Below are 11,597 nucleotides of genomic sequence, written 5' to 3'. Positions count from 1 at the left end.
TGGCTTCCTGGTGGGATGAGAGCCTGTCTCCTGAGATACCTGTTTAGGCCCAGGAGCTGCTTCCCCCCTGGTAACTCTCCACTGCCTGGTTTGCTCCATGCAATTAGCTGATGACAAAGGTCACAACAACCTCTGTGACATCTCACAGCTTAAACTCAGCAGGCTCTGAACAGTCAGCCTGAGAGGAAGCTACAAGTGGTGGTTTCTTCTCTATCCAAATGGGGAAATCACAGGTGTCAGAATAGAAAGAATAGAACAGAATAGAATAGAGAATAGAATAGAGAATAGAATAGAATAGAATAGACCAGGTTGGAAGAGACCTTTGAGATCATCAAGTCCAACCTATCACCCAACACCATCTAACCAACTAAACCATGGCACCAAGCACCCCATCCAGGCTCTTCCTAAACACCTCCAGTGATGGTGACTCCACCACCTCCCTGGGCAGCACATTCCAATGGCCAATCTTTCCTTCTGGGAAGAATTTCTTCCTAACCTCCAGCCTAAACCTCCCCTGGTGCAGCTTGAGACTGTGTCCTCTTGTTCTGGTGCTGGTTGCCTGGGAGAAGAGACCAACCCCCACCTGGCTCCAACCTCCCTTCAGGGAGCTGTAGAGAGAAATAAGGTCTGCCCTGAGCCTCCTCTTCTCCAGGCTAAGCAACCCCAGCTCCCTCAGCCTCTCCTCACAGGGCTGTGCTCCAAACCCCTCCCCAGCTTTGTTGCCCTTCTCTGGACACCTTCCAGCAACTCAAAATCTTTCCTAACCTGAGGGGCCCAGAACTGGACACAGGACTTGAGCTTCAGTTGCAGGCTCTTCCTAAGTTGGCTTCCTTATAAAGGAGTCAATAGAATGTCCATTTCCTGCTGAAGGAAGAGGATTTCCTCCCTTTGTTTCGACATGAGCAGCTGAAAAGCTATTTCTCTCCATGGAAACAGGAGAAGGGGGGTAGGAGGAGCTGAGCTGTGGATGTGACAAACCAGGGAGAAACACCTCAACATGCATAAACACACTGGATAAGGATCCACAGTCCTGCTAAACTTAGGAGGGAGACATCCCTCCATGTAGGCAGCAGTACCCCAGTCCTGGTGTCCCCAGCACTGAGGGGTCTGTGGCTCCCTGGAGACAGCAAGGACAAGGGGCAATGGATAGAAACTCCAGCACAGGAGCTTCCACCTCCCCATGAGGAGGAACTTCTTCACTGGGAGGGTCACAGAGCACTGGAGCAGGATGCCCAGAGAGGCTGTGGAGTCTCCTTCTCTGGAGACTTTCAAGACCCATCTGGATGTGTTCCTCTGTGACCTGTGCCGGATCCTGCTCTGGCAGGGGGGTTGGACTGGATGATCTCCAGAGGTCCCTTCCAACCCCTAACATCCTGGGAGCCTCTGATCCCCTACTGAAGGGGACAGGGAGCACACAGACCTTGTTCTCCTCTCTCCTCCTTTCGTAATTCCTGTTGCAGCCTCTTCTTGAGTTATTTGGAGGAGGCTCTGTGGAAAGTTTGGTTGCTGCTGGAGGAAGAGGCTTGTGGATTCAGGAGGAGGAAGCCTGACACCTCCACCCCCAAACCACATCTTGAAAGCACCTGCACCAGGCAGCATGAAGGCAAGCAAGTGGCAGGAAGGGGTGGGCGTGCTCAGCCACCTACCTACATCTAAACCCAGCTCTGATCTCAGCAAGGTGCTAAGCCAGCATGAGAGGCCCCTGGAGGTAAGTTTCAAATGTTCTTCTCTAATTTAGGGTTCATGTGAAAGAGGAAGAAAGTGGAAAAAAAGAGGGAGGGGGGAATGGGCTTTTGGCTTCCCCCAGTTCTGTGGTGAACAAAAAAAAGGCAGAACTGGGTTTATTTCACTGCTGTTTATTATGCCTATTGCAGACCTCAACCCCCTGGAGCCCAGGTCTTACACCATCTGGAGATAAGCCTTAGGCCATCTGGGTGACCTTGCTTGGGCAGAGGGGTTGGACAAGATGACCCCCAGAGGTCCCATGCAACCTCAACCATTCTGTGATTGAGAGCCCTGAGCCCATCAGACCTGGGAGAAAGGTTGGGTTGATATCAGCCCAGTGAGGGACACCCTGACCTAAGAAGAGGAAGAAGAAGAGGAAACAGCCTCCTTGCTGGAGGGCTGAGCCATTTCAAAGGACCTGGAAAGAAGGAGAGATAGGACAGGCTGAGTGTCACTGGAGCCACAGGCTCTCACATCCCCAGCCCCATGTGCCCACCCTCAGCTGTCCTAAAGACACATCAAGACCCTACAAAGGGCTGTGACAATCCTTCCTCTGTATCTCAGGGTGGTTTTGGCTGGGGCAAGGAGAAGCTGGCTGAGGGTCATGAGGTTGTGATGACCTAGAAGCTCTCCTTTGGGGCATGTTGGTTGGCTTAGGCCAAAACCATTCATGGCATAGCCAAAGTCCAAAGTGCTGGGACAAAACCAGCAGCTATTAAGGTTTGAAAGCCTCAGGGTGGGATCATGATGGAAGGTTTGAGAAGACTCTTAAGCACTTTGCTGGGTGGGGATGTCCCCTAGAGCTACCCACTGAAGCCAGGGTGAGTTAAGAGGCTGGGAGGGCAGTGCTGGGCTGGGTCTTCATTGAGGTCTAAGACTTAAGGCATGGGAAAGTTTCCATATCCATCTCTTTTCCTTTCAAGAAGGTGTGAACTGAATATGTTCTTGTGGTCTTCTAGTACCTAAGGAGCCCTGGAGAAAAGATGAGGAGGGACTCTTCATCAGGGAGGGTAGGGACAGGAGAAGGGGTGGTGGTTTGAACTCCAAGAAGGAGATTTAGAATGGAGAGAAGGGAGAAATGTTTGGCACTGAGGGTGGTGAGAGCCTGGCCCAGGCTGCCCAGAGGGGTGGGAGATGCCCCATGCCTGGCACCATAACAGGGCAGGTTGTTTGGAGCTCTGAGCAACCTGCTCTAGTGGCAGCTGTCCCTGCTGACTGCAGGGGGTTGGACTGGATGAGCTTTAAGGATCCCCTCAACCCAAACCAGTCTGGGATCCCATGACTTGGCAAGGAAAAAGGCAATAGAGGACCTACCTCTCCTTGTCCACCCAGCTGGAGTCACATCCCTGCAGCTGCCTCTGCGTGGTGTGATCTGGGGAAGGACAAGTCAGGAGGCAGCGTGTGAGGGGCCCTGAGCGGGCAGCGCGGGAGGGCGTGCTGCATGGAGCCAGCTGGGGCTCGCCAGGGAAGAGGAATGGCCAGTGGAGAGGTCTTGTGTTCTCCAGGAAGGACACCGACCTGCTCAGCCCCAGGCCCTGCGAGGGGCAGGGGGAGCTGAAGGACTTACAGGAGAAGAAGATGGCCAGGAGCGGGACGGCGGCCACGGCTGCCGTGCTGACCACGAGGGTGCTCAGGCCCACCAGCGGCGTGCAGCCCTCCTCTGAGGCCAGACGGGCCCAGCGTTGGCACAAGACACCGTCCGGAGGAGCAGAAGAGGGAGAGGAGAGGCAAGCTGTCACCGTGAGGACATAGACACAGCCCTCCCCACCCCCAAGGTGACAAATAGAAAGAGGGCTGCGGCAATCCAGCCCTGCAAGGATCTGGCTTCCCCCGACCCCGGCCGGCTGGACTTTGGGAGCAGCTCTAGCACAGGGGGGAGTACCCCTCGTGGGTGACTTTCGGTGGGGCAGCTCGGCAGGGTGACGGCCGGAGCAGCCCCTCTCACCGTGGCGATGGAGGATGCTCTTGATCAGGAAGCAGGTCGTCAGCACCACCGACAGCACCCCCCCGGGAGCGGCGTAGCCCAGCGTGCGCTGCGCTGCCCGGCGGAGAGAAGGCAAAGCGGTCACCCTGTGCGCTCTGAGGGGCAGGTGGAGCTCAGTCCCCAGCCACCATCATACAATGCTCTGGGTTGGAAAAGACCTTTAAGATCATCCAGTCCAACCTTCGACCCAACACCCCCGCGGCCGTGAAACCCTGTCCCCAAGTGCCATGGCCACACCTTTCTTGAGCACCTTCCAAGGGTGGTGGTTCCAGCACCTCCCTGGGCAGCCTGAGCCAGTGCCTGAACACTCCTTCAGTGGAGAAATAGTTCCTCATGTCCAATCTAAACCTCCCCTGGGGTAACATGTGGCTATTTCCTCTTGCCCTATCATTTGTTACTTGGCAGAAGAGACCAATCCCAACCTGGCTTCAGCCTCCTTTCAGGGAGCTGAGAGCCAGAAGGTCTCCCCTCAGCCTGCTTTCCTCCAGGCTGAACACCCCCAGGTCCTTCAGCTGCTCCTCACCTGTTCTCCAGACCCTTCCCCAGCTTTGTAGCCCTTCTCTGGACCTGCTCCAGCTCCTCAATGTCCTTCTCATAGTGAGGGCCCCAAAACTGACCCCAGGATTTGAGGTGTGGCCCCAGCAGCACCCAGTCCAGGGGGGGATAATCCCTGCCCTGGTGGGGAAGCCACCAGAGAGGTAGGAACAAAGTTTTCATTGCAAACAGTTAGTGCTGAGAGTTGGGGCACAATAAAGCCCCACCCCCCATGGAGCTGTGGCCTCTGCCAGCCTTGGCAGAGCAGCTCACCTGATTTGTTTTTGATCTGGGAGAACATTGCAGGTTGGAAGATGACCCCAGTGGAGACCAGGAAGGTAATGACGATGACGTAGGTGAGGGCGATCCCGGGCAGGATGATGGCAATAGAAGGGCCTGCAAGAAACCAGGACCAGGCAGGGCAGCAGTTCACTGCCTTCATCACTGGGCAACTCTCCATCATGTCCCTTTCCCACCTCATCCTGACTCCCAGCTTTTCCGTGAGCTCACAGGCTGGTTTGGGTGGGAAGGGACCTTCAAAGCTCATCCCTCCAACCCCCTGCAGCCTGCAGGGACAGCTGCCACTGGAGCAGGTTGCTCAGAGCCCCAGACAACCTGACCTGCAGTGGAGCCAGGCATGCAGCATCTCCCACCTCTCTGGGCAGCCTGGGCCAGGCTCTCACCACCCTCAGGCTCCAACATTTCTCCATTCTCTCCAGACTGAATCTCTTTTTGTTCAAACCGTCAGCCCTTGTCCTGTCACAACAGGCCCTGCTGCTGTCCCCAGCTTTCTGATGGACCCCTTGAAGTCCTGAAAGGCCACCAGAAGGTCTCTCTGGAGCCTTCTTTTCTCCAGGCTGAACCACCTCAACTCTCTCAGCCTGGTCTCACAGATGAGGTGTTCCAGCCTTTGCATTATCCTCATGGTTTCATGCCCTTGGAAGCAGCTTCTCCCTCCCCTGGTCATTTTACCTCCCTTCTGCAGCTAACTCTGCAGCAGGGCACTAAGTCTATGAATGCCAGGGCTGGGTGATGATCCCTGTGGTGGTCCAGGCCTCCAAGTCTAGCTGAGGTCACACAGGGGGAATTTCAGAATCACAGAATTGTTTTGCTTGGAAGAGACCTCTCAGCTCATGGAGTCCAACCCTTCACCCAGCACTGCCAGGTCACCACTGAACCATGGCCCTCAGCACCACATCTCCAGGGATCTGAAAGTCCTCCATGGATGGGGACTCCACCACTGCCCTGGGCAGGCTGGGCCAGGCCTGGACAACCCTTTGGGGAAGACAATCATAGAATGGATTAGGTTGGAAAAGACCTTTAAAGTTGAGTCCAACCATTAAAGAGGACATGTGTGACTCTGTCTAGGTCCACCCCGACCTGTTCAGCTGCATGACCTTCCCTCTTCAGGACACTCTTTGACCTCCATCAAACTCTACATCTCATGTGGACCCCCCCATGATGTCTTCACCCCACATTGCCCTGCACAGCAAGGGCTGCTTTGCCATGCTGCAGCCTTCAGAAGGGGCTTCCCCACCCCAAAGCACCCCAAAGCCCCCACCAAGCCATCTCCTACCTTCCTCCCACATCCAGAGGACCCCAGCGATGCTGGCCAGGATGGAGGCCACGCAGACCAGCCCGCAGGTGTAGGCACTGAGCCACCTCCACAGCTCCCCTCCTAGACACCACAGCAGGGAGGGGGTGACTGCTGGGACCCCTCATGATGTCCCACACCATCCCTCAACCCTTCCTCAAGGTGGGGCTCAGCCCATCCCACCCAGGGTGCTGTGGAGGCATCCTTGGCCCGGGGGCTGGTGGGTTTGACCCACTCTTCGGTGGGGGGCGCTGAGGAGGGCTCTGTGCACACCTCTCCCCCTCTCCCCTCCCCCCCCCCCCCCCCCCCCCCCCCCCCCCCCCCCCCCCCAGTATTACCCAGTATTAAACAAACTCCAGAGAAGAGGAGTGAAGGTTCATCTGCCCCCCTTCCAGCCATGGACTCACTTATCCTTAGCTTCTCAGACTGGCAGACAGGAAAAATCAAGCCCCACAGCGAGACAGCAGCAAAGACCACAGCGACCACTGCAATCCTCAGCACGTCCTGCAAGGGAGGGGAGACACCTGGAAACCCCCCAGCCCGGGGAGCCAGAAGTCAGGCCACCAGCAGGAGTGGCTCTGGTGGGCTGTGAGGTGCCTCCATCTCCAGGAGGGATTCAGTTTGTGGCCAAAGCAGCGCTTTCTGCTGCGTGCTGTGGTCCACGAAGTGGCCAGCCTGGGATGCATGCTGCCCCTGGGCTTCCTGGCCACCGCTGCTTGCCTGCACCCTGCTCACCACCACCCTGGCCGAGGGCCAGCTGCTTGAGACCACCTCCAAGAGGGAACCACCAGTCTCCTGCAGCTCATCCTATCAAGGACTGTGCCTTGGTGGGATCAGAGCCTGGGAACGGCTGCTGATCATCCTGTGGTGGAGAGCTCCTGGAGGCCACAGCCTCATGACAGGCTTGGGGGTATGGAGGCAGAGGGATGGGAGGTGAGACCCCAGGGAAGGGTGGAGAGAAGGAAGAGGGATGGGAAGTGAGACCCCAAGGATGGGTGGAGAGAAGGAAGAGGGATGGAAGGTGAGACCCCAAGGATGGGTGGAGAGAAGGAAGAGGGATGGGAGGTGAGACCCCAGGGATGGGTGGAGAGAAGGAAGAGTGCTGGGAAGTGAGACCCCAGCAGCAATCACCTGCAACAGTGATGTTCAGGGAGGCTTCTGCCCAGCTTACGCCGTTGCTGACGTTGCAGGAGTAGCAGCCACAGTCTGATTGCTTTGCTGACCTCAGGTACAAAACACTGAGCCTGCTGGAGTGGTGGAGAGCTCTGTCTGGGGGAAGGAGCTGCCCATCCTTCTTCCAGGTGATGGTGTCCACCTTGCCCTCTGCCACCTCACAGAGCACCTCGCCGGCAGCCTGGGCCACGAGAGGGCTGCTCTGGAGCCGAGGGCGAGCCACAGGCTCTGGAAAGGGAATGGAAACACCAAAGCTTCTCTCAGACATGACTTGGAGGGTCTGTGGTGGGGATCTGGGATGTAATGGTCACCCCTCTGTTTAGGAAAGATGTTGAGTTGCTAGTAGGTGTCTAGAGAAAGGCAACAAAGCTGGGGAGGGGTCTGGAGCACAGCCCTGTGAGGAGCCTGGAGAAGAGGAGGCTCAGGGCAGACCTTATTGCTGTCTACAACTACCTGAAGGGAGGTTGTAGCCAGGTGGGGGTTGGTCTCTTCTCCCAGGCAACCAGCACCAGAACAAGAGGACACAGTCCTAAGCTGTGCCAGGGGAAGTTTAGGCTGGATGTTAGGAAGTAGTTCTTCATAGAAAGAGAGATTGGCCATTGGAATGGGCTGCCCAGGGAGGTGGTGGAGTCACCATCACTGGAGGTGTTTAGGAAGAGCCTGGATGGGGTGCTTGGTGCCATGGTTTAGTTGCTTAGATGGTGTTGGGTGATAGGTGGGACTTGATCTCAAAGGTCTCTTCCAACCTGGTTAATGCTGTTCTACTCTGCTCTATTCACAGCACCCTTGAATCTGCAAGGGTGCAATCACAGGTGGCTCCCCAAGGGACAGCTCTGCTTGCATGGAGCTGCTCTGCTCCTTGGGGGCTGGGGGTAGCTTTTTGTGGTGGAGTTTTTGCTTTCAGTCCTTCAGGTAAGTGGGGAAATGAGACATAAAAGGCAAAGTGGCTGCAGCTCCCAGCCCCATTTCATGTGGTTAGAGCAGAGGAAGAAGAACAGAGAAAAGGAGGGGAAGTGCCAAGAGTGATGTGGAAGAGGAAGCTCCCTGCTGCTGGCAGCAGCTCTTGTTGCTGTGTCTGTACTGAGAGGAGCTTCCTCAAGGCTTCTCCATGAAGGCCACGGTGCCAGGCTTGGCTCCACCAGCTCAGCCCTGTCTCCAGGAAATTGTCTTCCCAGCCCTCTGACACAGACAGGCAGCCAGGAAGGACTCCTTGGGCAGCACCACCACAGCTTCCTCCCTAGGACAGGTTGGGAATCCCCTCCCCAAAGCCCCCCTGCTGATGTCTCCATGCATGGGAGGTTTGAACAGCCTCATGGCTGCCCCATCATGAGTTGATTGGTTTGAGGCTCTGCTCAAATCCCTTCTCACCAAACCCCAGCACAGTGAAGGTTGGAAGGGACCTCTGAAGATCATCCAGTCCAAACCCCCTGCTCAAGCAGGGGCACCCACAGCAGCTTGCCCAGGATCACAATGGCCAGGAGGGTTTGGAAGCTCTCCAGAGAATGAGACTCCACAACCCCTCTGGGCAGCCTGCTGCAGGGCTCCAGCAGCCTCACACCAAAGAAGTTTCTCCTCCTGGGTTCCAGTTTGTGCCCATTGCTCCCTGTCCTGTCTCTGGGTACCACTGGGAAGAGTTCTCCAAGAGGGTTCTCCAAGCCCCTTTGCCCAGCTGATGGTCCATGTACAGCCAAGCCCCCCTGCATCCCTCACCCTGCTCCTCCCTCCCGTGCCCACCACTCACTGAGGACTTCCAACAGGATCTCCTGGCTCTCCTTGGCTCTCATGTTGACAGTCACTTTGTAGATGCCACTGTCACTCTCCTGCACACCCTCCAGCCAGAGGGATCCATTGGATGGGTGGAAAAGGGCTCGTCCTGTGTAGGGTGGGTGGATGGCTGTGCTGGGAGACCTCCTGTAGTACTGCAGGATGGTGGTGGAGCTGGAGTTGGTGCTGTTGAGGTGCTCCCACTGCAGGGAGTAGATGTGGCTGGTATCTTCTGGCCCAGGGAGCAGCACTGAGGATCCCACAGCAGTGACTTTTCTCTCGAGGGGTTCCCCCACTTCTGCAGCTTGTGCCAAAGGCACCAGCAGCCCTGGATGGCAGGGGAGACAGAGGAACTTGGCATGGCCTGGGAGAAGCTTTGTACCTCCTGAGTCAAGGACACTGGGTCTGTGGTGACAAGGGGTGATGATCTGAACTCCAAGAGGGAGATTCAGACTGGAGAGAAGGGAGAAATGTTTGACCCTGAGGGTGGTGAGAGCCTGGCCCAGGTTGCCCAGAGAGGTGGGAGATGCCCCATGCCTGGCACCATAACAGGTCAGGATGTTTGGGGCTCTGAGCAACCTGTCCCTGCCCATGGCAGGGGGGTGGAACTGGGTGATCCTTGAGGTCCCTTCCAACCCTAACAATGATTGCATCATTCTATGGTCCTGGCTTGTAGAGCAGCTCTTTAAGAAAATCAAGGAGGGGGGTCTTGGGGGGGTGAGGTGGAGTGGTCTGAAGCAAGGAGCCAGCCCTAGGCAGAAGAAATGCAAGAGGAGGACATTTATCCACTCAGGCAGAAGGGGGTTAAATGCTGGTGGCAACCTTGGTCCTCCTGAGAGGAGGTCTGCTGAAGGTCCTCTTCTCCTCTCTCACCCAGTCTGGCAGTTCAGCCCCAGGAGCCTCAGGACTGAGTCTCCCCAAGGTGCAGCCCGGCAGCAGCGATCCCACCCTGTCCCCAGGCTGCAGGACACGCTTCCAGGGGTGGCAACGAGGTGGAGAGATGCTGGGGGGGGGGGGGGGGGGCAGGAGGAGTGCTTTGGGTGGCCCCAGCTGCTCCCAGCAGGGCCCCACCACCTCCACCAGCTCTGTTTGCTCAGCTCCTGCCCTGATGAGATAAGATGCTGACGTGCATCTCGAATGCTGCTGCTGCTGGCCCTGCCAGCAGCCCTGGAGACCATCTCGTGCTGATTGCTCTCAGGGACTGTGCAGCACAAATGGGAAAGAAAACAGGAGTAGAAATGACAAAACCACAGAGTGGTTGGGGGCTGGAGGGCCTCTGGAGAGCATCTTGCCCCAGCCCATGAGCCATCTTCCAACGCTCTTTCTCATAAGCTCCACAGACAGCCCTCAGGTTTTATCTCTGGGCCTTTCTGCCCTCCCCAGACTGCACAATGTGCAGGGAGGAGACACCATCTTAGGTCCTGAGCATCTCCTTTCTCGAGGGAAAAGCTGATGGTGGAGAGCAAACACCCTGTCAGCATGGCAGCACCCACAGCTTGCCCTCCAGGTGCCCACACAGAGCTCACCCACCCCAGGGCACCTGAGAATCTGGGTGGGATGTAAGAGATTCTGCCCTGGTTTGGGTGCTCCCCCTTAACACCTTGGTGGCTAAAGGGTCCCTCCTCCAGTTTAGGTGCTCACCCTGAAGATGGGAGCTTCAAGGTGAGGACCACAGCGAGGTGGACATGAGACCACCAGTGAGAGGCAACCACAATAAATACTGTGCTAGCACAAACATCAGCCCCAGCATCAGCCTCTCTGCAGTGGGTCTCTGGCACCTGAACCTTCTGGGGCTGCTTCTACTTCCTCCCCTTTGGCCAGCCAAGCAAAGACACCTTCACCCTTGCTGGGGTGGAGAGACACTGCAGCAGGTTGCCCAAGGGAGGTGGTGGAAGCCTCATCCCTGGTGGTTTTTGCAGCCAGGCTGGATGTGACTCTGAGCAACCTGCTGTAGTGTGAGGTGTCCCTGCCCGTGGCAGGGGGGTTGGTGCCTCATGATCCTCGAGGTCCCTTCCAACCCTAACACTTCTATGATTTTGCTGTACCTGCAAGCCTGCTTGATGTGGCCCAGAGGTCCCCAGGCACATCAGCAAAGCCCTGCCGAAGCCTGAAGCTTTGTGAGGGGCTGCCAAGAGTGAGGGCTTCACCTGGAGCCCCAGCAGCCAGCACTCGCCTCGCTCGGCCTGCAGGTGGCTGAGCTGTGAGAACCCACCTCGCCCAGCCTGCAGACCATTTACCTGCAAGGAGCACCCAGCTGGTCCCTGGCAGCTCCATGGGGGGTCCCATCAAGGGCTCCAAGGCAGCTCCTTCAATTCCAGAGTGTGATGAGGAGAAGAGGTCAGGCTGCACCGTGTGAGGACTCGCTGTTGCCTGCAGGTCTGGGCTGCTGCTGCTGGCGGCGTGTCACGGATGCTCTCGGCATGGATTGGTTCCAGCCGGGACTGGATCGCTTCCAGCTTTGCTGTTCTCCTGCTGATTGCTCCTCAGCTGCCCTGCTGCCAGGGGACCTCGCACTGCAGCCTTCCTGCCCTCTCTCTGGTGTTTGCTGGTGGCAGCTGCTCCTTGGGGCAGAGCTGCTGGATCCTTTCTCCACCAGGCTCCTTCCAAACCAAAGTCCCTTCAGCTCGTGGTGATTCACAGCTCCTGACACCATCACCCAGGCAGCTGCAGCCTTGGCTTAGTTTTACCTGGCTTCATACAGCTTCTCCCAGGAGCTCCTCAGTGTGCCTTGCAGCTCTCTGAGAACTTCAGTTGCTACATCTGATGTTCAACAAGGCCAGGAGCTGGGTGCTGCTCTTGGGTCACAACAACCCCAGGAAGGCT

The 11,597-nt window shown here is 56.9% G+C and overlaps 1 protein-coding gene across 1 annotated transcript; it reads right to left on the bottom strand.

Moving 5' to 3' along the window:
- Positions 1-6,392: 6,392 nt before the first annotated feature.
- On the bottom strand, positions 6,393-11,156 carry LOC128898115 (carcinoembryonic antigen-related cell adhesion molecule 6-like). Its single transcript, XM_054169814.1, has 4 exons — positions 11,012-11,156; positions 8,752-9,102; positions 6,866-7,238; positions 6,393-6,579 (listed from the first exon to the last, which is right to left on the bottom strand). The coding sequence occupies exons 1-4, from the start codon at positions 11,058-11,060 to the stop codon at positions 6,393-6,395; spliced, it is 960 nt and encodes a 319-aa protein (XP_054025789.1). The 5' UTR covers positions 11,061-11,156.
- Between the last annotated feature and the right edge of the window lie 441 nt (positions 11,157-11,597).

This window comes from Dryobates pubescens, chromosome 18 (genome assembly GCF_014839835.1).
Source record: "Dryobates pubescens isolate bDryPub1 chromosome 18, bDryPub1.pri, whole genome shotgun sequence".
Taxonomy (NCBI): domain Eukaryota; kingdom Metazoa; phylum Chordata; class Aves; order Piciformes; family Picidae; genus Dryobates; species Dryobates pubescens.
Note: the sequence above shows the minus strand (reverse complement) of the source record. Positions and strands in the feature narration are given on the sequence as shown.

Bases quoted from the DNA above. Each gene is read 5' to 3' on its own strand.
- LOC128898115 (XM_054169814.1), bottom strand. From the start codon at position 11,060: ATGGGACCCCCCATGGAGCTGCCAGGGACCAGCTGGGTGCTCCTTGCA. The intron at 7,239-8,751 runs GTGAGTGGTGGG...TTCCCTTTCCAG, and splicing joins GATCCTGTTGGAAGTCCTCA to AGCCTGTGGCTCGCCCTCGG. The intron at 6,580-6,865 runs GTCTCACCTTCC...GCCCTCGGCCAG, and splicing joins TCTCTCCACCCATCCTTGGG to GGTGGTGGTGAGCAGGGTGC.